This window comes from Octopus sinensis, unplaced genomic scaffold (genome assembly GCF_006345805.1).
Source record: "Octopus sinensis unplaced genomic scaffold, ASM634580v1 Contig09956, whole genome shotgun sequence".
Lineage (NCBI taxonomy): Eukaryota > Metazoa > Mollusca > Cephalopoda > Octopoda > Octopodidae > Octopus > Octopus sinensis.
In genome coordinates, this window is record NW_021831985.1 from 132501 (window position 1) to 160000 (window position 27500).

General features: G+C 36.7%; 1 protein-coding gene across 1 annotated transcript in view; it reads right to left on the bottom strand.

Moving 5' to 3' along the window:
- The window catches only part of LOC115228205 (E3 ubiquitin-protein ligase TRIM33), a 158304-nt gene that overhangs the window by 79893 nt on the left and 50911 nt on the right, over positions 1-27500 (bottom strand). Inside the window, 4 exon segments of the mRNA XM_036498873.1 lie at positions 8516-8735; positions 12698-13029; positions 22576-22858; positions 22861-23994. Of these exon segments, the coding sequence (XP_036354766.1) occupies positions 8516-8735; positions 12698-13029; positions 22576-22858; positions 22861-23994 (1969 nt within the window).

The following is a 27500-nucleotide window of genomic DNA, read 5'->3' on the forward strand; positions in this document are numbered from 1 at the left end:
TCTGGCAGGTCAAAAGATTACACAGAGATGCCATAAACTGCTTGGTAGTTCCAGCAGAAAAGGAATTGTCAGCATTGATTGGGTCCCAATCAACCCTAATGAAGAATGCATGCGATTAATAACAAAAAAATGTTCCCACCACAGCAAGGTAGCAAGCATCCCGAGTTCAAATGCTACTTCGGTTAACTTTGCTTTTTGTCTTTTCGGTGTCAATAAAGCAAGTACTAGTCAATGCAATGGTGGATGTAATCAACGTGCTTCTTGCCCACATCAACAGCTGGCCTTGTGTCAAAATTAGAATTTAAATAATTCAAGAATTTGCAGCTATTTCTGGTAAACTGAGGAAGCAACAACCTTCACTTTTGCTTTTGTCCATAGGTAGTCAGTCTTCTGCCTTGAACTCCATTTCTAGTAGAACTCTGACCAGCAATTCAACACTTGCTCATTCACACAATATCAGCATCAATTCTATTATTCAGCATCAGCATCAATTCACATTATTTTCTCTACCATCTCCATCACCTTCCAAATGCCTAGCTGTGTTAATTTCTATGTTATTAGCCTCACTAATTCTCTCTCTTTCACACACACATACACACACAAAGAGAGGAACATAACACATAATGCTGAATGCAGTTGAATCATTCATCTCCAATCACATCTACTTTTAACTTTAACTTGTTTCAATCACAGGCTTGCAGTCATGTTGTGGTCCCACCCTGTAATGTTTAGTCAAACAAATCTAGACCCCAGTAACAACTTTTTAAAACTGGTACATATTCTATTGAACACTTTTGAACAGTTAAATTACTGGGTCATAAATAAACCAACACCAGCTGTCAAGTGCCAGGGAAGAACAAACACGAAACTAAGACACTCTGACATATATATATTGACTAAATTGGCAACATGACCATCTCCAAATACAACAATATATATATATTTCTTTACTACACACAGCGGGGACAAACAAGGACAGACAAAGGGATTAAGTCGATTACATCGATCCCAGTGCGTAACTGGTACTTAATTTATCGACCCCGAAAGGATGAAAGGCAAAGTCGACCTTGGCGGAATTTGAACTCGGAACGTAACGACAGACGAAATATGGCTACACATTTCACCTAGCTAACGGTTCTACCAGCTCGCTATATAACAGGTTTGCACACAGTTTTGATTAGCCAAATTCCCTAAGAAGTACTGATTGGCCACAGTTTATAGTAGAAGAACCTTACCCACAAAATACCTATTTCTTTACTACCCACAAGGGGGTATAAATACAGAGGGGACAAACAAGGACAGACATAGGTATTAAGTCGATTACATCGACCCCAGTGCGTAAGTGGTACTTAATTTATCGACCCCGAAAGGATGAAAGGCAAAGTTGACCTCGGCGGAATTTGAACTCAGAACGTAACGGCAGACGAAATACCAAAATACCATACAGTGGGACTGAGCCTGATAGCACATGGTCCTAGAGCAAGATCCTTAACCGCAGTCATGCCTGAGCAGTTTCACTTTCACCATGTTAGACTAGTTGCAATTGCTGAGTTTACATGTTGTTTGTTGCCTATATATTATACTGTTATGAGATGAACCATGCTATCAACTAGGATCAGCTGATAACAAGGTTCAGTCACACTCATTTATCAGTCAACAAGGCTGATAAAAGGAGAATGACTCAACAAATGAGTCTGCAGGCTAATTTGCAAAATCACAGCTAATTTGTTGCCTTTGTTATTTATACACATGACTTTGACTACTGTGGCAATTGTTTTTTTTTTTTGTTGTTGTTTGGTTTTCTTTTGGGGAATAATGATTCAATGAGTGGCGCAGGAGTGGCTGTGTGGTAAGTAGCTTGCTAACCAGCCACATGGTTCCAGGTTCAGTCCCACTGCGTGGCATCTTGGGCAAGTGTCTTCTGCTATAGCCCCGGGCCAACCAATGCCTTGTGAGTGGATTTGGTAGACGGAAACTGAAAGAAGCCTATCATATATATGTATATATATATAAGTGTGTGTGTATATGTTTGTGCGTCTGTGTTTGTCCCCCTAGCATTGTTTGACAACCAATGCTGGTGTGTTTACGTCCCCGTCACTTAGCGGTTCAGCAAAAGAGACCGATAGAATAAGTACTGGGCTTACAAAGAATAAGCCCCGGGATCGATTTGCTCGACTAAAAGGCGGTGCTCCAGCATGGCCGCAGTCAAATGACTGAAACAAGTAAAAGAGTAAAGAGTAAAGAGTAATGACATTATCCAAAATGTGTATTTATTTGTGTGTATGTAAATATATATATGTGTGTGTGTGTGTGTGTGTGTGTGTGTGTGTGTGTAAAAATTTTTATTTATTTATGTGTATGTAAATTTATATTTATATGTTTACGTAAATATGTATTTATGGTTGGTATTAGGAAGGGCATCCAGCCACAAAATCCCTGCCAGAACAGACACAGTAGCGTACGGTAGTTTTTCTACTTGGCCAGCTCTTGCCAACCATCCTACTCATGCATGGAAGATGGACATTAAACGATGGTGATGATGACGATATACATATATATATATATATTTCTTTATTGCCCACAAGGGGGCTAAACATAAGGGGACAAACAAGGACAAAGGGATTAAGTCAATTACACTGACAAGAAAGTTCCATCCAACCCATACCAGAATGGGGGGAAAAGTAGGCATAGAAACGATGATGATAACGATGCTGAGGAGGTTTGCCAGGTTAGGAAACATTAAAGTATAAAGCTAACCATAATTCAGTATTCAACAAACTCCCAATAACAAATTAATTTTCAATACAAAGAACTTTTTCAAACAATTCATCAGCTTATTTACAAGATACAACAGACATTTTTTTTTTAAAGAATCTTAATTTCATTATTAATTAAATCACATCAATTTACATTTTATACTCTGCAATCAACTTACAATATTATTCTCCTTGTTTGAAAAAAAAAAATCAAATTATAAATAATATGAATAATAAATGAATTAAAATAAAATGAATTAAAATAAAATGCATTAAACATGGAAAAGATTCCGTAATATATTCATTAACCAAATTATTCTAACGTCATCAGCCTTAATGTTTCATTTATCCCCAATTTCCATAGGTTACAGAAGAATCAATTATTATTAAAATACTTGAATTTACATTTATTATACAAACGAAGAAGTTCTCAATGAAAACTCTCGAATGAGACATTCATGTGAACAAGACAAACAAGCAAAAACGAATAGACACAACAACAACAACAACAACAATTGTTAAGTAGACGATATATAAAACAAGGTAGCCAGCCCATTGTGTAAACACACACGAAGGAAACAATGTAAGGAAAGAATAAATAAACATACTGAAAATCCAATAGTCAATAAAAGCAAACAATTCCCATGTAACTCTAACTGAAACAAGCAACTTAATGTACTGCACAAAAACATTAGGCTGCAATCAAATCACTAGAAATTTCATCTTTAGAGAACTTAAATATGCAATGGATCATAATTTAACCCTTCCAGTATACAGATTGTTCTATCAAACGTAATGCTTATTTATTCGCGTTGCTTTTGATTAATCACACGTTATCCCGTGGCTTCAAGATTTCAATGATGTAACTGTTTATTTTTAGAATGACATTGAAGGATATATAAGCATGAGAGGCCTGATCTGGTTGGTTTGAGCATAAAACAAGTAGAATATTCCAGGGCCTGATATGACTGGTAAAGGGTACTTGGATGCAAAATATACTACATGTTAAGCCAACAAGGGAATCTCTACGTAGGTGATTCAGCTGCTACTACCAGCATCAAATTTGCAGTTGTTAGAATGCTGGCTAAACATCCTGTGCCAGTTGGTTCAATTCTTTATATTCTGAGTTCAAATCCTACTGAGATTAACCTTGCCTTTCATCTTTCCAGGGCCAACAATTAAGTATCAATCCATTGCCATGGATTGACAAAACTGCTTGGGAGTCAGGCAAGATAGTTTGCAATATCTGTTGAAGATCTTTATACACCGGCAGTAATGATTGTGACAACACTGGTGCTAAGCTGTATCACCCCAAAGTTTTCGAGAGAATAAAGGTCAAGTGTCTTCAGCCTTTCTTCATTTGTCTTATGAGGAAAGGCTGAAGACGCTCGGCCTTTATTCTCTCAAAAAACGACGACGCCGTGGTGATCTCATTCTCGCTCCCAACATCATAAGCGGAAAGTGTAACCTCTCAAAAGAGCTGTTCTTCACCCCTACTCCAGAGCGTGGGATGCGGGGTCACTCCGAAAAGCTCTATCTTCGACGATTTCATCTCAATCGAAGTAGAGGGGCTTTCTCCGTCTGGGTTGCGGATCCGTGGAATAAGCTGCCAGACGAGAGAGTGAAGATGCCGACGACCGCTCGGTACAAAGTCTCTCTTGACCAGAAATGGCCTGAACTCTTTGTATGACCACCCTCCCTGTACATAACTCCCTGTGCCCCTACATGGACTTGCTTTTGCTTTTTCAGCCAATAAAAATTGAACTGAAAAAAAAACTGAAAAAATCAGCAGCATTTCCCTTGGTTAAACATAAGTAGCATAGAGAGAGGGGAGACTTGCATGCATGACGAACTGCCTGTCTTCCTCAAAACAATCTTGCGCAGGTCCTGTGCATATAAGTATAGATGTATGGTCAACCTTGTCCAATGAAAACCAAGGCCTCTGAGAGTACCATCTGTGGTCTCTTATCAAACATAACCACTTTGTGCCAGTCTTTGCTGCCATGGCTGTCTCCCTAACAGCTTTCATCAGTTGTTTGGGTTCCAGACCAATCTTTTGCAACAAATGATGTATTCATCTAGCTGGCTTCAATGAGAATGAGATTGCATTCCTTTCTTTGGTCAAGTTGTGATATTTTTAGCCACATTACACCTTGTACTGATGTGTAACATTAAGCAAAAGATCAGTTTGTACATATGAAGATCCATACTTTCTATTTGATAGCCACTAGTACATTAGTGATAAATTATTTTATTGACCTCCTACCCAAGCAATCGGTTGTGTTATAGATAACTTGTCTGAGGTTAGACAATTGAACTATGAATAGTTATGGCATTACAATCAGACAAGACATCTAACCAAAAACTAACAGTTCCATCAAACATTAACCGAAACACACATTTTTACTCAACTGAAGTCAGGGTTGTAGAAGGACGAGCTTCATCAAAGTTTAAAATGCCCAAGCCATACCATATGTCACAACCGGGCCCCTATACAACCCCACCAAGAACTGAAGGCAAACTACGTTGTAGAAACTACAGATTCCTTTAACAAGTTTTCACAAATTTATAGGAAAAGAAAATAAGATTTTGCAACATCATTTCATTTGTAAATGATGGAAAAATGAATTCAAGTAATTAATAAATGCTAATGAATTGTGCTAGCAAGGAATTAACAGTCAGCTCTATTATATATATGGAGTTCATTTGAATGGAACTAATAAATAACTACCAAAATACTCTTCAAAAATTCTAAAGGAAAAGAAAGATATGTTTACCAATCACTGATGTAATGCATTCAATTGTTTGAAAGTCTCTCTCAATTCCAGTTGCAAAGATTTTTTTAAAAAAAAGAATGCTAGCTAAGTTGGTGAGGAAGAGGGTTAATTAAAAAATGATAGATGCTTATTGAGAATGGTGTGATAAGGTTAGGATAGCTTCTGGCATTTCTGGCAACAACATATTTACGTGAACCCTTCAAAATTGTGGGAAACTCAATCACTTGACTATGTTTTCCCATTCTAAAATTAGTTAAGGGGAAAATAAAAACAAATTCTTAAGAGAACATTATTATGAACACTAGTACAAAAGTATTATAGTTCTTGCACTCTAAATCGCTGTCATCGTTGTCATCGCCGCCACCAGCAGCAACAGCAGCCTTTCAAGAATTTGGACCTGGAGATCTCCATTTCCAGCGACTTCGAGGGCCACCTCCCAGTAGTGTCGGGCATCAACGAAGAGCCCTCGACTACAAGACGACCAAAGTTTTTTTTCACCCCCCAAGCCCTAGACAATCACCTAATCACCCTTACCTGTCTTGTTGCTTAACAACAGCAGCAGCAGTAGCAGCAAGGTAGCAAGCTTGCAAAATTGTTAGCACATTGGACAAAACGTTTAACAACATTTGTTCTGACTCGTCAGATTACGAGTTCGAATTTCACTGAGGTCAACTTCACTTCATCCCACCAGGACCAACAAAATAAGGTACCAGTTAAGTACTAGAGTCAAAGTAACTGACTCGCCCCCTCCTCTCAAAATTGCTGGCTTTGTGCCAAAACTTGAAACTTCCATAGTGGAAGCTTCGTAACAGCTGCAATGCTAAGTGGTGGATTACTGTTCAGATCATGTTTATCTTTTAAACAAAGAACAAATTCCACTCCACCCGCTTTATGACTTAATAAATAGGTAACATCTGGCTGTAAATGGTTCCCACACATTAGACCCCCAGACATACTAGAATTAGCAGTTAAATCAAAAGTGAATAATCTTAACATGTTAACTGCCAAAGCCTGTAACTCGAACTTACTAGTGACGCCATGTATTTCTAGTAACACCATATACTATTTAAATACAAAGAAATGTTAAATTTTTAGCATTTTTGCAATATGCCATAAATAACCTCTAATATTTCGCACTTATGTTATTTAAATATTGTTGAAACCATGTCAATTATACATATTCCGAAATCATTTCTATGCAGAAAAAGAAAATGTTTGTTAAATATTTACATGTTTTTAAGTTACCAAACAATTTGTTGTGATATTAGAATTTTCAGTGTTAAATAAAATTCCATCAACCTATTTCTCTGTCATTTATGATTTTATATATATCATATAACTGAAGTACAACAAAACCGACTTTCTATAAAAATAGATCTCATGACCTGAATCTGACATACCCAAATTGGTCACGGCTATGTACAATGTTATTTCCACACTTGACTGAAATCTAAACAATAACACAATTCCTATTTCAAACTAAACAAAATCTTTCAACAATATCCTATCAACTCGCAGCCTACAAACATGCTTTCCTCTTGTCCTCTTCTATCCCCTTTCCTATACATCTACTCCTTAGACGTACATGTATACAAGTCTAATTATCATTTTACACAGCTTCACACACCCCAGAAAAACAGCTTGCCAAACACTATATAATAACTTGACATAAAAATATATATATATATATATATATACGTATATATATACATATATACGCACATGCACACACACCTCTTTTTGCCTTCATCAGACAGTCAAAAAAACAAAAAGGCAACTAGGCTGAAACTTTCAAGTTAATGTCAACCTTTTCTATGTAAAAAAACGAAATATGATAGCCAACAGAAGTATATTGAGTGACATTCCAATTAACGTTCGATTGTACTTTTGTAACCATACGTAAAAACAAGCATTGATATATGTCTGTGAGTGTGTATATGTGGCTGTGTTTGGGTTTATAAACGTGAGGTAAAAAAAATTCAACATCTGTATAGAATCAGGCTTTATTTATTTGAAGCTCTAGCTTCTCCTCCATGAAAACAATGGAAACAATAAACTTATGCAGCAGTGGAGGGAAGCCTCAACTAAAAAGAGAATATATATATACATTTATATATATATATATACATACATACATACATACATACATGCATGTATGTATGTTGACTTTTTAGTTAAGCCCGCCTCTATATAGGGTGATCATTATATATATATATATATATACAAATATATTTCTATTTTGGATTTGGTTTGCAAGATTCTTTATGTGAGTTCGTGTGTCAAAGCATATTCAGTTGTGTCTAGGGAGAGTCATTCTCTTTTTGTGCCTTATAATTTAACACACTCACTGGTAAAATTTCTACTCATTTACTTATTTATTTTTCTAAAATTTTTGTTGTGTCTTGCAACCCTTTCAGTAGTTGTTGACTGTCAACAACTATTGAAAAGGTTGCAAGATGCAAAGAAAATTTTAGAAAAATAAATAAGTAAATGAGTGGAAATTTTACCAGTGAGTGTGTTAAATTATAAGGCACTAAAAGAGAATGACTCCCCCCCAAACACAACAATATAGATATATACATATATAAATACATATATATACATATATAAAGACCAACTCTGCTAAATATTTATATAAATATACAAATATTCATATCTTAAGTTCTATTTTTCCTGTTTGCATCACCATACCTGTGAGTATGCATATATATATATATATATATATATATATATATATATATATATATATACTAGACTAAGAGCAAATGCAGTTACAAGATGAACATATACCATAACAAGTTCACAACAGATCTGCAAATGGAACAACTACTGCCATCACAATAGAAGGACTTCATGTGAGAGTGTGATGTTGTGGGTCGGAGCAAAACAGAACAGGAGAAAGATGACTAGGTAGACATAGACACAAAAAAAAAATTTTTTTTCTTCTTGTTTTTTTTTCTTTTTGTTTTTAAATTTACTTACCAATCAGAACTTGCAGGTCTTGGTGGCGGTGTGCCGTTCTTTGCCATGTCTGGCCAACTGTGTGAACTCATGTCGGAATGAGAACCTGGCGACATATCTACGTTGCTAGTTTGGGGACTGCGCTGTAGCATGTGCTGAATCTGACCTCGAAGGGCATTGAGTGGTGTTTTCTCAACAAGGTTCTCGGGGGTTTTAATACGACTTAACGCAGCAGTCCAACCTTTGGAGTAGAGAAGAAAATATTCCGCATGAGAAATACGATCAGAGATAAGCTCAAAATGTAAGCACACAGGTATATTATATGACAGCTGAGGATGGTAGTTTCCTGTTATGTAACATATTTTGTGGCTCATTGTTCTTTTTGTTGTCACACTCTTTTGATTGATCTCATTCTAATTGCAGCAATTTTCATTGAGTTTTATGTGCAAAGTATACACAGGTATTATAATTTACTTGCAGTAAGTACCAGTTTTCTATGTGGGTATTTAGGAAGATTTAATAACAGACATGAAGTATAAATGTATACACATGATAAATATACAAACGAGAGTGTTACCCATCATATGACAAGTAACTTTGGAAGTATACTTTTGTGACCACAGATAACATCAGGAAATATAACCTACATACAATAATTATTATTTAGTTGATAGCATTTTCCTTGGTGTTTATACAAAATGTTAAAATGAATACTAATTTTCACCAGAAAAGTATTTATTGCCTTAAAATGAAATTAAGTAAAACAAAGGTGCAGACATGGCTATTAGGCACAGCTACTAGGAACAGGCATGGGTGTGTATCTGTGAAGCATGTGGTTTCAGGTTCAGTCCCACTATGTGGTACTTGGCTCTAGGTCAACCGAAACCTTGCTCTGCAAATTTGGGAGATGGAAACTGAAAGAAGCCCACTGAATATGTGTGGGGGGTGGGGAGAGAGACTTTGTTTTGGCATTACATGATGGCTGTAAATGTGTGCCACTGTCATACAAGAGTTATTCATTTCCAGTCTCCTGTGGAAATTGTGCCTGGCCACAGGAAACCTTGCTTGGAAACAAGAGAGGTTTGAGAGAAGACATCTAACTATAGAAAATCTACCTCAATAAATTCCATCTGACCCGTATGTAAGTATAGAAAAGTCATAGTGTCTGTGATATACATCCATTAGTGGCTGAGTGGATAAGATGACAATGTTTTTCTTTGTTTGTTCCCTTCATCAGAGACGAGGGTGCTAGATTCCCTTGTTCGAAAATAGAAGAACACAGATTGTGTTGTATAGCCAGTTGGAGACGATGTCTCCTGGGGCTAAATTACAGCAACATTAGTCCTAAACCAGGACTGCTATGTTATGCTAGCGAACAATCTTTACTAAAAAGGCAATGTACTTTAACAGACATATGGTAATAAAAGGCTTAAGGTGGCAAACTGACAGAACCATTAGCACGCCAGGCAAAATGCTAAACAGCATTTCATCTGTTTCTTATGTTCTAAGTTCAAATTCTGCCTAGGTCGACTTTGCCTTTCATCCTTTCAGGGTCGATAATCGACTTAATCCACCTTTCAGTTTCCGTCTGCCAAATCCACTCACAAGGCTTTGGTCGGCCCGAGGCTATAGTAGAAGACACTTACCCAAGGTGCCACGCAGTGTGACTGAACCCAGAACCATGTGGTTGGTAAACAAGCTACTTACCACAGGCATGGATATGTGGTTAAGAAGTCTGCTTCCCAACCACAGAGTTTCAGTGTGGTATCTTGGGCAAGTCTCTTCAACTATAACCCCAGTTCAACCAATACATTGTGAGTGGATTTAGAAGAAAGAAACTGAAATAAGCCATGCATACATGTATATATGTATGTATATGTGTCTGTATAGACAGACATTTATGTGTGCTAGTGTTTACCTCGTCTTGACATTGCATGATAGTCGTAAATGAGTATCACTGTTATACAAGCAGTGTCACTTATTTCCAATATTCAGCAAGAACATGTCTGATCATGGAGAAAGATTACCTTGCTTGAAAGCAGGTGAGGCTTGGCAACTGGAAGAGCATCCAGCTATTGAAAAATCTGAGCTGAAAAACTTCCAACACCATCCGATTCATACAAGCACGGAAAAGTGGACATTATAACAAAGATGACGATGATAGCACATAAAAAAAAACTATATTTCAGAACAAGTTCATCTCTTTTTAAAGACAGAAAGGTGCTATTTGAGGTGAAAAATTTTGCTGCCATTTCATACAGGTCAAGTAACTATAGAGGGACTTTCTCACTCAAGATACACTATTACAATTAACAAAGCAGCATAAGATGAAGTGTGGAGGCGCAATGGCCCAGCGGTTAGGGTAGCGGGCTCGCGGTCGGAGGATCGCGGTTTCGATTCCTAGACTGGGTGTTGTGTGTTTATTGAGCGAAAACACCTAAAAAGCTCCACAAGGCTCCAGCAGGGGGTGGTGGTGACCCCTGTTGTACTCTTTCACCATAACTTTCTTTCATTCTCTCTTCCTGTTCCTTGAGTAATGCTGCGATGGACTGGAATCCCGTCCAGCTGGGGGGAACACATACGCCACAGAAACCGAGAAACCGGGCCCATGAGCCTGGCTAGGCTTGAAAAGGGCAACGTTATAAGATGAAGTGACAGAAAATTTGTCATGCAATGAGTAATATGGTGTCCGAAATCTTATATAAAATATAAGATTTCGGACACCATATTACTCCTTGTATTTTCAGCTTCAAATTTTGGCTAACATCTAATTTATTACATTAAAATCTTTGCAGTTAATTCTCAAGTCAAACTTGTCTAGATCCTGGTAAAACTAACTATATGGCTGCCAATCATACTATTCATAACTTGCCAGACTTATCAACAATCAAGAGAAAACCAGCCCTATAGCTGGCTACCATGATATTCTTAAATTGCCAGACTTGGCTACAATCTTGATGTCTCTAGCCCTAGAGCTGACTACCATGCAATTCAGTTTACCAACATGAAATGAGATTACAGTCGTCTGACACTGCCGATTGATTTAGGAAATAACACTTTACTTAATGGGAGCACAAATGATTCAAATTAATTAAGTCAACCATCAGAGAGATTAATAGTATGTGCAAGAACTATTGCACTTTGAGGGCTAATAGTAAAAACATTACCAATAATTTAAAGAGTTATATCAAATTTTCATCATCATCATCATAATCAGTTAAAAATCCATGTTCCATGTTGGCATGGAATGGATGGTTTTTTTTTCCAAATCCAATGGGTCCAAGAACTACATCATGCCCCAGTATCTGCTTTGGCACAGTTTCTACTGCTGGATGCCCTTCCTAATACCAACCACTTTACAGTGTGCGTTGAATGCTTTTCTCTTGCCACTGGCACGAGTGAGGACATCATGTAGCTCGCAAGAGCATGAAACCCAAGGTATGGGGGCTTTATATTAGGAGACTAAGCTTAGGGTATGAGAGAAAGGGCTGGAGCAGAGCAGGTTCTTGCTACATGGCTACACACATTTAAGAGTAAGAAATGAATCCATAGTAGCTGCAAAGAGATAAATAGTTGCAATAACATGGCATGGTCATTCTGTCCCTGCGTCTGTGGAGACTCCGCAGCAAACAGGGCATCCCATCACTCAGGATATGCATGCAGGATGTCAGGGACCGCTTGTGAATTCACTACCCTAAAGTTCAATCCCTCCTCAAAGCTGTAGGGTGGTGTAAATGGGCAGTGTCAGAGCTATGCTGTCGGGAACTTCGGTTCCTGGTATGACCACCCAAGGCGAATTGGTCTGGCACCGAGCGGTATTAGAGTCGTGGCCTGGCCAACGGGGCTCTGGTGAAAATTCCAAGAGGCATCTGATCGGCAACCGGTGGCTCCGAGGTCGTTCTGTCCCTGCATCTGTGGAGACTCCGCGGCAAACAGGGCGTCCCGTCACTCGGGATATGCATGCGGGATGTCAGGGACCACTTGTGAATTCAATATTCCCACGAAACTTCTTCTATTGATGCTCTCAGGACCAGAGAAGAAGCCGGCTCAACCCGCCCTGGGTGAATGCCATCACAAGTATAAGTAAGAGAGGATGGACAGAGAAACTAGAAATGTAAGGAAGGGGGATTGCAAGGGAGAAAAAAGCCATGTTATGCAGGTTTCAAATAAGACAAGGTAAAAAAAACCTTCACCGATGCTAACCTACAAGTGACCCATTGAACGAAGTTCTTGAATCGGAATTGTCACCGGGGGCAGATTTCTGTTGCGCATTGCTGGGATAGAGAGGTGGCGGAGGTCGATGTGGATGTTGTTGCACTAAAGGTCGGTGCATCACAGTGGAACTCTGTTGTTGCTGTTGCTGTTGCTGCTGCTGCTGTTGCTGTTGAGAGGAGAGGGACTGTGACTGCTGTTGTGGTGGTGGCGGGGGCGGAGGTGGTGGGGGCTGAGGTTGCTGCTGCTGTTGCTGCTGTTGTTGCTGCTGCTGTATCTGATGTTGGATGTGAGATTGTTGTAACTGGGCCAAAGTCAAAAACCTGAAGATAAACAAAAAAAACACAAAAAAAAATTACATTTTCATTTATTACATGTAAGCTAATTGGATTTTTTCTTTCTTAAAAATGAATGAGAGTGAATTAAATAAATATATATACATACATACATATAGATATAGATATATATATATATATATATATATATATATATATGTATGTTTGTATAATCAAATTAGAGCAAAAGGAAAGTTTCAATATTGATAAATTTCACCAAAAACTTCAAAAGCAAATAGATTTTAAAATAAATCCAAAACCAACAACTTTTACACACACACACCCCTATTTTGAATTTTTTTTTTTTTTTAGGCATTTCTTTACAGTATTTTTAAATATGTGAATTGGAGATGATATAAAAACATTATCATTAAGAGTGGTATTGAACGAGACGAAAATTTATTTATATTTTAAAAATGAAATTTCAAAAAAAAAAAAAAAAAAATTGAAGTTCTATATCTTCTGCATGAAAAATATATTTAAATAACAAAAAAAAAAAAACATGCTCAGAAACAGAATTTTTACAATGATATAAATAATAAAAACAACAAGTACAATAATAATGATAATAAAACTAAGATAACATCAATGCTTCTATTATTAGTAGCAATAGTAGTAGTAGTAGTAGTAGCTGTGACAGCAATCATTCTGACAGACGTCAACTTTCCCACAAGTGTTCATTCATATATATGCACATGTACATACATACATATACTAACATGTATACATGTATATGCATATACATATATGCATTTGTACACACATGTATGTACAGGTATAGATGCATATATACATGTGTGCATATATATGTGTACATATACATACATATACTTATGCATATATATTTATATATGTATACATAAATATATATGCATGTGTATACATAAGTACATATGCATACATATATATATATATATATATATATATATCATCATCATCATCGTTACACACACACATACAAATACAAACATACACACAAATACATAAGGAGTACAATTTTTTCAGTTATTGCCAATATAGTCAAAACACCATTGCTTTCCAACAGGAATGGTTACACACGGCAAAAGAGATTTACCCTTGAAAATTGTACACAAGTCAATAAATATATTTGAGCAATTAAACATTCTGATGAAATAAAATTCGCTATTTTTTTGTTTCCATGTATGTCAGAAAATTTTTAATGAAGTCATAACTAATTATCGATCTATTTTGATATTAACAAATTTTATTGAAAGAATAACATGTGAACAAATATTGAAGTTTTTGTCACTTCCGTATGTTCTACAATTTCTATAAAGGCCTCCCTCCATTCCTAGGAACCCGCTAGGTGCATACCTTCTGTAGCAGGTCATTCCTAAATCCACTTGTTCTTCCTTCTCTTCTCACCCTTATCGAGTCCTATGACCCAGCTCTTAACTTATTCTTGACCCAGCCATTTCTTGACAGAATCTTGGCCCTCTTGGAATTCATTGCCTACTCAGACCTCTCTTGTAGGAACTGACTTCCAAACGTTATTTCAGGAGCAGTAACATTAATTCTTTTGATACCAACCTGCCTGAGACTACCTCTGGTTCTATGATACACAATTTGTTTCAACCCTTTAGCATTCAGATTATTCTGTCAAATGTAATGCTTTTATATTGCTTTGAATTAATCATGCATTCTCTCATAGTTTTGATTATGTGATTGGTTATTTTTAGAATGTCATCGTAGGTTAGGCGGGAGAGGCTAGATACTCTCTTTTACTTTTGTTTCAGTCATTTAACTGTGGCCATGCTGGAGCACCGCCTTTAGTTGAGCAAATCGACCCCAGGAATTATTCTTTGCAAGCGTAGTACTTATTCTATCAGTCTCTTTTGCCGAACTGCTAAGTTACGGGGATGTAAGCACACCAGCATCGGTTATCAAGCAATGTGGGGGGGGGGACAAACACACGCACACATCTATATAGATACATATTTTGGGCTTCTTTCAGTTTCTGTCTACCAAATCCACTCACAAGGTTTTGGTCGGCCTGAGGCTATAGTAGAAGACAATTGCCCAAGATGCCACGCAGTGGAACTAAACCCAGAACCATGTGGCTCGTAAGCAAGCTACTTACTACACTCCTGTGCCTATACAGCCAGTTTGAATATAAAAAAATGTGGAATATTTGGTCTAGATATGGCTGCTTAAAATACTCAAGGGTTAAAATGACCAGAATTAAAACATTCCATCAAAATTTCATCTTATGCTCACGATACAAGCTTAATAATAACAGTTATTTTACTAAATTCTCCATTATTTAAAAAATTTATTGAACTAAGGTAGGTTAGGCATTTCAAGAGAAATATAGAAACAGAGGAGTTTAATGACAGCAATCTTGCCATTCTGAGTGAACAGGTAATGGCCATGGGCACTATCCCTTTCTCACCAGAACCAAAAGCAGAAAAAGTTATTATAGAAATCTTATCAGATGTCTGTTGTGAATTAGAGACACCACTGAGCAGGCCTATGATCAAAGGCTTTTCTGCTGTGACCACACTATACTAGATGTATGAAGAAAGAATCCAGGATCACCATATCCAAAGTATCATTTCTAGTGGGGGAAAGTATCATAAGCCTAGATTGGGCATGGCGAAAGACTGTCTTCGTACAAGGGAACAGTGCATGCACTAGATCATCATCGTCGTTGTTTAACGTCCGCTTTCCATGCTAGCATGGGTTGGATGATTTGACTGAGGACTGGCGAACCCGATGGCTGCACCAGGCTCAAATCTTGATCTGGCAGTTTCTACAGCTGGATGTCCTTCCTAACACCAACCACTTTGAGAGTGTAGTGGGCACTTTTACGTGCCACCGGCATGAGGGCCAGTCAGGCAGTACTGGCAATGACCATGCTCAAATGGTGTTTTTTATGTGCCACCTGCACAGGAGCCAGTCCAGCAGCACCGGCAACAACCTCGCTCGAATGTTTTTTCATGTGCCACCAGCACAAGGGCCAGTAAGGCGACGCTGGTAATGATCACACTCAAATGGTGATTTTTACATGCCACTGGCACAGAAGCCAGTTAGCTGCTCTGGCAAGGATCATGCTCGGATGGTGCTCTTAGCGCTCCTATCACGCTCGGATGGTGCTCTTAGCACTCAAAAAACACAAAAAAAAAAAAACAGAGCAACGGTCCTTCCTAAGCCAAAGGCTCATATGGTCAATCACTTAGATAGATGCCTGTCCATCGCAGGATAATTCATTTTTGTCAACTGAGTGGATCTGAGCAATATGAAATGAAAGGTCTTACTCAAGAACATAATGCATCGCTTGGTCCAGAAAACAAAACCACGATTTTGTAATCATGATGCTAACACCCTAACCACTAAGCCAGGGGTCAGAGAACTTTCTTAACCAATTACTTAAAAATATAATTATTTACACCAACTTGAAAAAAGAAGAAAATCATAGATTCTTTGGATTCAAAAGGTTTACTGAATTTATTTATATGGAGAATACAATTGTAAATATAAAATGTATAAAACAAATGCGATAAAATAAATTAATATCATTATGAAATGTAAAGATTTTTCTAGAATCTTTTCCATTTCAACTTTTGGAGAAACGATGTTTGTTTTCATTTTTGTTATAATTACATCTAAATTGGGACATTTTGATGCCAAAGCAATATGATAGACTTCTGTGTCCAATCGATTTCTCTGTTATGTTCATTAGAGTGGAAAACCCTTGTTTGCAAAGGTAGGTTGTGGCAAAAGGCAGCAACTTTTTGACTGCATCCTCATGCCAGAAGAAAAATTTCTGTCGTAACAAGGAAAACTGTTTTTGTATAATTTTACTTATGTCTTATGAATCCTCATTTTCCCCAAGAATTTCATTTTTACCCCACTTAATAATATATATTCTGGTTCGCCAACCCCTGCACTAAGCCATGCATATCCACATAGACTATATGTGAGTGTGTGTCTAGACATACATATATATATATACATACATATCCGTGCTAGCGCGGAGAACGGACGTTAAACGATGATGATGATGATGATGATAATATATATATATATATATATATATATATAGCAACTAAAGCTTTTTTTAGTCTCTATTTTCTTGTGTTCCTTTCTGTTGAAGAGCGTAGGCTTGAAACATAAAAGACTTTCTCACCTTCCCAAGCGTTAAACAAATACACCTGTTTGTTGCTTATACCCCTGCCTTCGTTGTTTTTTTTGTAAATTCCAACTATATGTATATACACACACACACACGTGTATATATATATATATATACACACACACACACACACACACGTATATACATATATATATGATTGATTGATTCTAGTTTCAGCTTATGAGCTGTGGCCATGCTGGGGCACCGCCATATACATACACACACACACACACACATATATATAATATATATATATATATATATATATATATATATAATATATATACACACATGGGCAATTCTTTCTTGTCTTAGGATTCACAGTCAAACGGCTGGATGGAATTGCGCAAAAAATTACACAGTTGTGTAGAATGATCTGGTGGTGTTGCTGAGTTTTTTTTGGGTTTTTTTTTTTCATAGCTCCCATGGTTACCAAGATAATCTATTATAAAAATACTTTTGTGTTTATGAATGAGAAAAGAAGGGGTGATCGATGAACAAGGAAATAGTGACTCTTGCCTTTATGAATGAGAAAGGAAGGGGTGACAGATGAATAAGGAAGTATCCAGTCATAGAAAATCTACCTAAACAAACTTCATCTGACCTATGGAAGCATGGGAAAGTAGATGCTAAATAATGATGATGATGGTTCTTTCCAAGGGTATGTGTTCCAGGTGTGCTAGGTGTACACAGTACAGCCATTGAAAACGGCAAATATTCATTAATTTAATAACAAATCTTAATGGAAAACTTTTATTATACTCCTGCTTAAAATTTGGTGACAACCATCATATGCTATGTGTTCATTCCTCATCTCATATTTTCAAGTTACTGAATCCAGCTTCTTTACATGCTTTTAATGGTTTCTTGTAATAAGGTTTTGAATTTGTGTAGCAAAGAAATCCTTAAATCTCAGCTTTGAGTTCTGAGCTCCTTAGCCAATATTACGACTTTCCCACTTCAGTCTGTTCATCTTCTTCAGGTATTGACTACGTCAGGTCCCACCAAACACACACATACACCTATTATTGTTTTATCACAGCAGTCAGTAACCCTATTTTTTGCTTAGATTTTCAGTCTATTCACAATTTCAATTATAGTTTCTCCTTATCCTTCAAATCCATCTGCAATTTCAAATTCCGTCTTGCATTTGGTAGGGACTGAACCTGGAACCATGTGGTTCGTAAGCAAGCTAATTACCACACAGCCACTCCTACGTCTAGTAGAAAGGATTATTATTATTATTATCAAAATGGCAAGCTGGCAGAATTGTTAGCACACTGGACAAAATGTTTGGCAGTATTTCAAGTACTGCAAGTTCAAGTTTCACTGAGGTCAACTTTTCCTTTCATCCTTTTGGGATCAATGAAATATGAGAACTGGGACCAATGTAATCAAGAAGCTCCCTCCCACAAAATTGCAGACCTTTTTGCCTATGGTAGAAAGCATTATTATCACTATTACTGCAAATTTCTAGTATCTTGAGCCAATTTAAATGGACAACATAATGTATGTATGCATGTATGTATGTATTATATATAAGTGTGTTATAGTTAAACAAAGAGACTAGCCACATCATTAATGACATAGAAAGAGAGATGCTCATATGTAAAAATGAAGAGTGTTTCCATTAGCAAGCAATACTTATATAACATTTTTTTCCACCATTAACATGCCACAGTTTTACAAACCTACTTCGAAATTGTTACAACAGAAATATTCTTTATTTTACATACACACACATACACACACGCACATATTACATATACACACACAGGGAGAGTGAGAAAGAGAGAGACATATACATATAAATACATGCAGAATTTTCAAAATTACCAGATAATGAAATTAAAACACAAATATATAATCAAGAAGATAATAAAAATTCTTAAGTAAATTTTAAAAATTAAGGTTTATATATATATATATATATATGTAGAATATGTAATAAAATTTGTATGTATAAATTCATGGATTAGAAAAGAAAAATAACATAGCAAGCAAACAGATAATTAAATATTTTTTTATATGTTTTTTTTTTTATTTAACCTTCAAACAGTATCTACAGTATTGTCAGATATCTAAAACTTGCAATAAATCTATATTATTTAGGTTTTGGAAGTCCACGCACTATACACCGTACACACACATACTAAGATGTACACACACGCATACATACATCTTAGTAGCCCACAGATTGCTGGACTCAGCAGGGTTCTCGTTTCCAGTCAGGGAGCCTCCTATTTCTCCACTATTTCAATACAAGCAGATACATTTCAGTTTTAGAATTGGTCCAAACAAATTTCAGTTTCAAAAAGAAAATAAATAAATTATGATAATGATAATAGTAATAAATTATAAATGTTAATTTATATAATTAAAAAAAAATATACAAGTGACTATAAATTTAAATATTCTTCAACTGTATTTCATAATTCTAATGAAATTTTTCTGTTCCTTCAATGAAGAAGTATTTCTGTCTGGATATTATATATAATACACAAGCATGCACACTCGCTTCTTAACCACATGGTTTCGAGTTCAGTCCCATGGTACAGCACCTTGGGTGTCTTCAAATATAGCCCCAGTTAATGGAAACTGCAAGAAACCTGTCATACATGTATGAATGTGTGTGTTTCTGTGTGTGAACTTGTAAATGTGATTAAAATCTTGAAATTCCCACACTTGTCACCAGGTGAGTGAAGCAGTGGCACTATCAAGATTCCTTGTTGACATTATGACCAGCCATTGTGGTCTTTCAAAGACCTTTGGAATGAAAAGAAAAAATACCCCACAGGTAAAGAATTAGGGACACAGCAACTGGACGTAAAATCCTGCCTCAAATAGCGAGATGGTCAAAAAAGGACATTAAACAAATATAAGAAAATTGTCTCGCCTCGAGGAGAATATTGCCCTGCTTGAAAACAGGTGAATGGTAGCCACAGGAAGGGCACCCAACCATAGATCACTTTCAAAGAATTGTCTATGAATATAAACAGTTTTCTCACTGGGCTTTCAGTAAGGGTGGTACTTGCCTATCCTCAGGTCTAGGATTATGTCCAGGATGTCAACCTTTGTCAAAACGGGTGGTAACTGTTATGGTTAAGCTGAATTCTTTGAAGATCTATGTCAGACCTTCTTACACCAGTCTGTGGCAAAGCCATTCATATGACTTGAAACTGCCAAAGTGTCATCCCTATACAGAGCTTAACTATGATGGGGAAATAACCCAATAAGGTCATATAAATATAATATACTAATATTATAATATATTATATTATATTATATTATAGTTATTTTTGTACTGAAACTGAAACTGAAGCTGAGTTTGTCTCGCAACTCAAGTTTCATGTTGCTACAATTTTCAGGCAAAACCATATCCTCTACAACATATCAAGCACTCCCTTCTCATTCATTCAACACAAAACAAAACACATAAACACATATGTACATCATATATATATATATATATATATATATATAAAGAATGATTTGCTTTCTCAGCAGCACTAGGAAGTTGCTGAAAAACATCAGTTATCCAAATAATTTCTGGGAATTTTTTTTTTACAAAAATTAAAATATCTAATAAATACAAAATTATTTTTGTTGGATAAAATAAAACTACATAATTAAATAAAATCAATTTTCAAATCTTGTTATTTTCATACATTTTGGGGGAAGGGGTGGGGGCAAGTTAGCTCCAATCAAGCATCCTCAGACTTATGATTGAAGACTTATCGTGCCATGACCATCTCATATTTTTCTCTCAGCACTGCATCCAACTTCTGAAGATACATGATATGATTTGAGGTACACTGAGCTGCTATTTTTAATAGTCAGAACTACCACATAGAGGACCTATCATAAAGGAGAGAGATTAAAGCCAATAACAAATGAACAAATATTAGAATTTTAATTATCATTAAAAAGATACAGTTCTAATATATTTCCATTTGTGACTCTTTTTCAGGCCCTGTGAATGGTTGACTTTATTAGTATGTTTACTTGACTATGCTAGTAATTTGGTTTTACTCTTGGTTTAGTTGGTCGGTTGACTTCTTTGTTTTTTTGTTGTTCTTTGTTTTTTTTTTTTGTTTTTTTTTCCACAAGCATTGTTGTGTGGCTAAGTATACTTTGCAACAACTTGGTTTCAGGTTCAACTGTACTGCACAGCACTTTAAACCTTTTGATGCCAATCCACCTGAGACCACCCTTGGTTGGTTTTATGATATAAACTTCATGCTTAAAAGTGATCTCGGTTAAAAACTTCTCATCTGAATTTCATGTTAATTTATGCTCCAAACACCAACTTATAATGGCAATATTATTTTACTAAATTCTTCGTAATTTTCAAAATTAACTGAAACACGGTGTTTTCCAACAGAAATATGCTAACAAAGGCAGTTAAATGTTTTCTACAATAGCTCCAGGTCGACCAATGCCATGTGAGTCTGGTAGACAGAAACTGTGTGGAAAGCCTAATGTATATGTGTGTGTTCTATTTTTTAATTATAAATCTTCCACCGAGGAGAGAGCCAGTTTCCAACAAAGATACAAGGCTCCATTTTTGGGATGTAGTTAACACAAACAAATTCACATTTGGAACTTGAGAAAAGACTTGCATATTTTTACTGTTCCACTCACAGATTGTACTGGTAATGTACAAATCAGCGTGTCAATTTCTCTTTCTGAAAACCCCAGTTTATCCAGATTCTCCTTTAAGCATTTACTAACAAAACCTAGCACTCCAATTATTATTGATATGAGTATGTATTCATAGTTTGGATACAGAAGCTGGAGCTTTCAAAGCAGTTGTCCATAGATATCCTTTTTTCCTTTGATTTTCAAAGAGATATTTATATCTGCAGGGCAGCTGACCTCTATGATGGTACATACTTTTGCCCCTCTGTCCCAAACAATATCCTGCCTGTTATGTTTACATCTGACAGAAGTTTTGATGGGAATATATTCCCCCGGTATTCCTCGAGTTGGTGTTTATGAATGTATTCCATAACAGAGGGATATTTTAGATAGTCTTTTTTGCGGATGTTGCGGATGTCATTGTAAATTGTTTTAGCAACAACATATGTATGTATGTATATGATGTGTGTGTCCGAGTGTTTGCTCCACTGCCACCAACCTGACCACCAGTGTCAGTTTCTTCAACAAAAGTTGAGTAACTTCAACAAAAGTGACCAATACAATAAGAACCAGACTTTAAAAAAAAAAAAAAGAAGTACTGGGCTCAATTTATTCAGTTAAACCCCCCTCAAAGTTGGATCCCAGCATGGCTGGAACAAGCACAAAGATAAGATATAATGCAGATTTTTGGGGGTGGGTAGGTGGGGGTCTGTTAATGATAAGACAAATGCACTTACCTTGGGTGTGTGGAAAATTGTCCAGCAGGAACACCAGATGGTGGGTAATAAACAGAGTTAGTCTTGACAAGGGCATTAGCATTAAGACTGCTACTAGGTCCATTTGACAAGGTCTTAGACACTTGGGGACCATTACTACTAGATCCACTACTTGATTGAAGATTATTTAAAGAAGAAATTTGCTGTTGCTGTTGCTGTTGCTGCTGCTGCTGTTGCTGCTGCTGCTGCTGTTGTTGTTGCTGCTGTTGTTGCTGCTGTTGTTGTTGTTGCTGTTGTTGTTGTGTTGCTGCTGCTGTTGAGTTTTCCTCTGCATTTCATGCAGCTTTTGCATGAGTATTCGCTGGTGGTCTGTCGATATGGGACCAACATAGTAGCGATTGTCCAGTGGCTGTCCGCTAGTGGCCTTAGTGATAACGGGACTGCTGGGCTCCTGGCCCTGATTCGAAGAGGCGGAGGCCGCGGCGGCAGCAGCAGCAACCATCATTGGGAGCTTACCGTAATGCCGGCCGTCAATTTGTAGCGAGCCCAGAGATTTGATGGCAACTACAAGGTCATCAATATTATATGTAAACTGGATGTCGACTTTATGATTTGGGTGAGGGACACGCAAGGGCGAGTCAATTAATTTCTTCAGATTTTTCTTCATGTAATTCTTGGTATACAACAGCGACAGGCTGCTGCCAGTCTTAATGGCATCTTCCACAAAAGCGACACAGTGTGTTGTCCTGTCATCCAAGTAGTTCACTTCGTTGGTCAGCTTTACCAAGTGGTCCTTCTTTTGCCGACAGGCAAAATCTAATTCAGACATGACGTTCTTCAGCCGCCTCATCACCTCTTGGGTTATCTTCTCCCCGAGGCTCTTGATTTCGTAGACGACGATCTGCTCGCGATCCCGGATGTCTGTGTGTCTCTGTTTGAGAAGTTGCCTAGCTTGCTTTATCTGCCCCTGCTTTTCTTTCGCTTTCATCAACAGCTGGTTAAGAATCTGCTTCTCCTTGTTTGATGCCTCATGCACAAATAAGTACTTGTGTTCTTTGTGTTCAAGAAGCTGGCAGTCTCGGCAGGTTACCTTGTCACAGGTTTCACAGAATAACTTAAGGGGTTCCTGCTTGTGCAGTTTACAATAGACAGTCTTTTCACTGCTGATGTTCTGATTACGGATTGCCTCTTCCTTTGTGACCACCGTGTGGTCCTTAGTAACTCGGACTCTTTTGTGCGCTTGCACACATTGCTTACACAGCCATTCTCCACAGTCTCCACAGAAGGATGTAGCTGAGTCACCCTCCTCACATGCAGTACACAAAAAACTGACATCTTCAGTCTCTTCATTAGAATTGATTTTACTCTCCAGGTAGAATTCGTTGTTTATGATAGCTGCTCCTGGGAATTCCATGGAACATGTTGGACATTTCAAACAGTCTGAAAAGACAAAAAGAAAAACTTCAATTAACAAACAAATAAATTTTATTTATCTAAATCATGTTTATAGATATATGTACAAGATTCAATGGATATGGCTCTTAAACACGCACTAACAGATAAAGAAACCTTTTCACCAACAGATCCCTAAATTCCAATAATAGATACATCTTCAAAACACCACAACAGACAGGTAGACCATTACACCATTCACAGACATTCACTCACACTGTTTCTAGGCCATCATATCATAGAGACATAGAGGAAAATATTCTAACACAATATTTTAACTCAAATTATTGTAGCACTTTCTTGATGTAAAATTTTGAATCTTCTTAGAAATTAGAGATTTTTAAGGAAAATACAAGAATTGCACGAGTTTAGATGACACTTGGTAATAAAGTGTAATGCATGGTATGCAATCAGGAATGTGGTCTTTACCCCTGCCACTGTCACCTGCGCAAATATGTTAAATAAGTTGATTACTAGAAGTTCTTTTATGAAATGAGACTAAATTTTTATTTTCTCAGAGAGAAGAGAGCTTAGATCTTAGTTTTCAGTCTCAAGCCATTGTGACAGCCGTGGTTACTTAACAATACAGGCACAATTCCAAAGACATGAATATGACTATATGGACATAGAGTTACATAACTACAAGGTCCCAAGTTATGTCTCACTCTGTGACACCCCAAGCAAGTGCTTTCCACTGTAGCCTCACACCAACCAATAGCCTGTGAGCAGAACTGACAGATGGAAACCATCAAAGTTCATCAGTTTCCGTCTACCAAATCCACTCACAAGGCTTTGGTCGGCCTGAGGCTATAGTAGAAGACACTTGCCCAAGGTGACACGCAGTGGGGCTGAACCCGGAACCATGTGGTTGGTAAGCAAGTTACTTACCACACAGCCAAAAATTTTTGTTTTATATTCAATTGAATTAGCTAATAACTAATTTTCTATTGTGACAAACAAATTTTAATAATTTTTATATTTTGTTGAATTTATCAGCATTTACCTGTAATTAGATTCACTTTAACACTAAAATTATGCCATAGATTCGGGCAAGAACCTTTTGCTAAATCCATGTTCCAAAAATTGCATTAATATTTTAATAAATAAAAAAAAGAGTTTGTTTTATGAAAGTAGTCTAAATTCACAATATTTTAAGAATTTAATTGAAATGCTTAAGGTGTATATTTTAGTTAGAAATATAATGACAAAGAAAGGGTTAAAATAAAGGCCTCCTCTAGTGCTTGTATTTAAGAAGCTTTTAGTAAAGTATGCCTTTAATGACTAGCTTAACGAGGAAAAGTTCTTTAGAATTATCATCATGATGAGAAGCAAATGTTAACAAGAATATTTTTGTTTTCCAAAATGAGGGCAGAAAAAAAAGACAATCACTGGCATATTAGCTGTTGGATTAGTTAAGATTACCACAATGTTGACATAATCCATGTCCAGTGGCCTCGAAAGAATATGAGACAAACTGCTTTAGCTTTCAGTTCTTTCACTGAACTGTCAAGAAATCAATATCAGATCTTTGAAAAATGTTTACTGTTCTACATGTATCATTATTGTTACCAACACAAACTTTCACATGCTTCCACCTTCGTTTAAAGGTGTGTCAAGTGATATTTTTAACTAAATGATTCATTTAACATATGGTTGTGAACATCTTAGAAATGTCTGTCTACACAAAGGACCTGCATTTCTTCAATATAATACTTTTGCAAGGGGCTATGTCTTTTCGTCAGATGTCACTTTGTCAAGCATCTTTTCATCCAACATCTTTCAGTGCAATGATTTTCTTGTCCAACGACAAATCCTATCAATAAAATTCTCAATGATTATTTGATTTTGATGCTCACCTTGTTTTCTAAAGAGGTTTATTTAAAATTGGAGAAAAAGTGGTTTGACACAAAAAATCATCGAACAAAAAGACGTGGACAAAGTGACTCTGGACAAAGTGACATTGGACAAAGTGGCTTTGGACAAAGTGACTTTGGACAAAGTGGCTTTGGACAAAGTGGCTTTGGACTAAGTGGCTTTGGACAAAGTGACTTTGGACAAAGCGACTTTGGACAAAGCGACTTTGGACAAAGCGACTTTGGACAAAGTTACACTGGACGAAAAGCTGGGTCATGCTTTTTACAAATATCTTCCCCTGATTCCTCTTTCATCACAACTTTATTTTATGGGCTGTTATTTCCAAAAAAGCTAGAATGAAAAGAACTTCTTGAAAATTACCTGAACCTAAAAATACATTTATATATACATTTAAATATACACACTCACAATGACTTGCATATTAATTTTTAATATGATCTAGCAAATTCAAACATGAATAATGCTATTTGTTGTCACAGAACAACTCTTTTTATGACAAACGCATGTTCAAAACATTTGATTCATTAGCTCAAGAGACTCAGGAACAGCCAGTGTTTCAACATGGTTGTTTCTCATCAGACACAAGCACCCCGATCTAATGAACTCATTTACAACTTCAGCAAATAAAACTGTTTGCCAATGCATGTCAATATTTACCAACACACAATATCTTGACATAATCATGATCAACGGTGTTTGTTGTGTTTTGTGACATTATATTATCACCATCTTAACTACACAGCTACAACATGTGCACACAAACACATAGATACACCCACACACACATTATCAATAAAGTATCCCCAACATAGTTTATACAAATAGCTTGTAAAAAAAAATAACAAAGAAATACTACTGCACTGTCAAATACAAAATCAATAGTATTTTATGGCGGCGAGCTGGCAGAAACGTTAGCACGCCGGGAGAAATACTTAGCGGTATTTCGCCTGCGTTACGTTGTGAGTTCAAATTCCGCCGAGGTCCACTTTGCCTTTCATCCTTTCGGGGTCGATAAATTAAGTACCAGTTACGCACTGGGGTCGATGTAATCGACTTAATACCTATGTCTGTCCTTGTTTGTCCCCTCTGTGTGTAGCCCCTTGTGGGCAGTAAAAAAATAGGTCATAAGAACGAGAAAAACAATGAGATGGAAGAGAGTTCCAAAGTCTGGCAGTTTGAGGGGAAAAGCCACAATTGTAGAAGATTTCCTTATTCATCAAAGCCCAATACTGATTAACAAAATTCATATGCATTCCTTTTTTTTTTTTGTCTTTTTGTTGTTATGAATGGATTATAATAATTTGTATCAGATGCGTGGCCACACATTTCAGATGGAATTGATTTTAAAACAACTTCTGTTCTCCAACCATTGTTTTATTCATCAACCCTTGAAAGGTGAAAGATAATGTTGATTTCAGTGAGATTTGAGCTCTTCTGCATTCAAATCCTAATAAGATCAACAGGATTCTGATGAAAAAATTAATTGATTGTGCGCTGCATGGTTCTTTCACCTGCTGTAACCAAATCTCCCTAAAATCACAGTTAACTATGTCAGAAAAAAATAAAGCCACATTGAATAATATGGTTCTGGGATACAGTAAATTTCAGGAAAAAAAGCA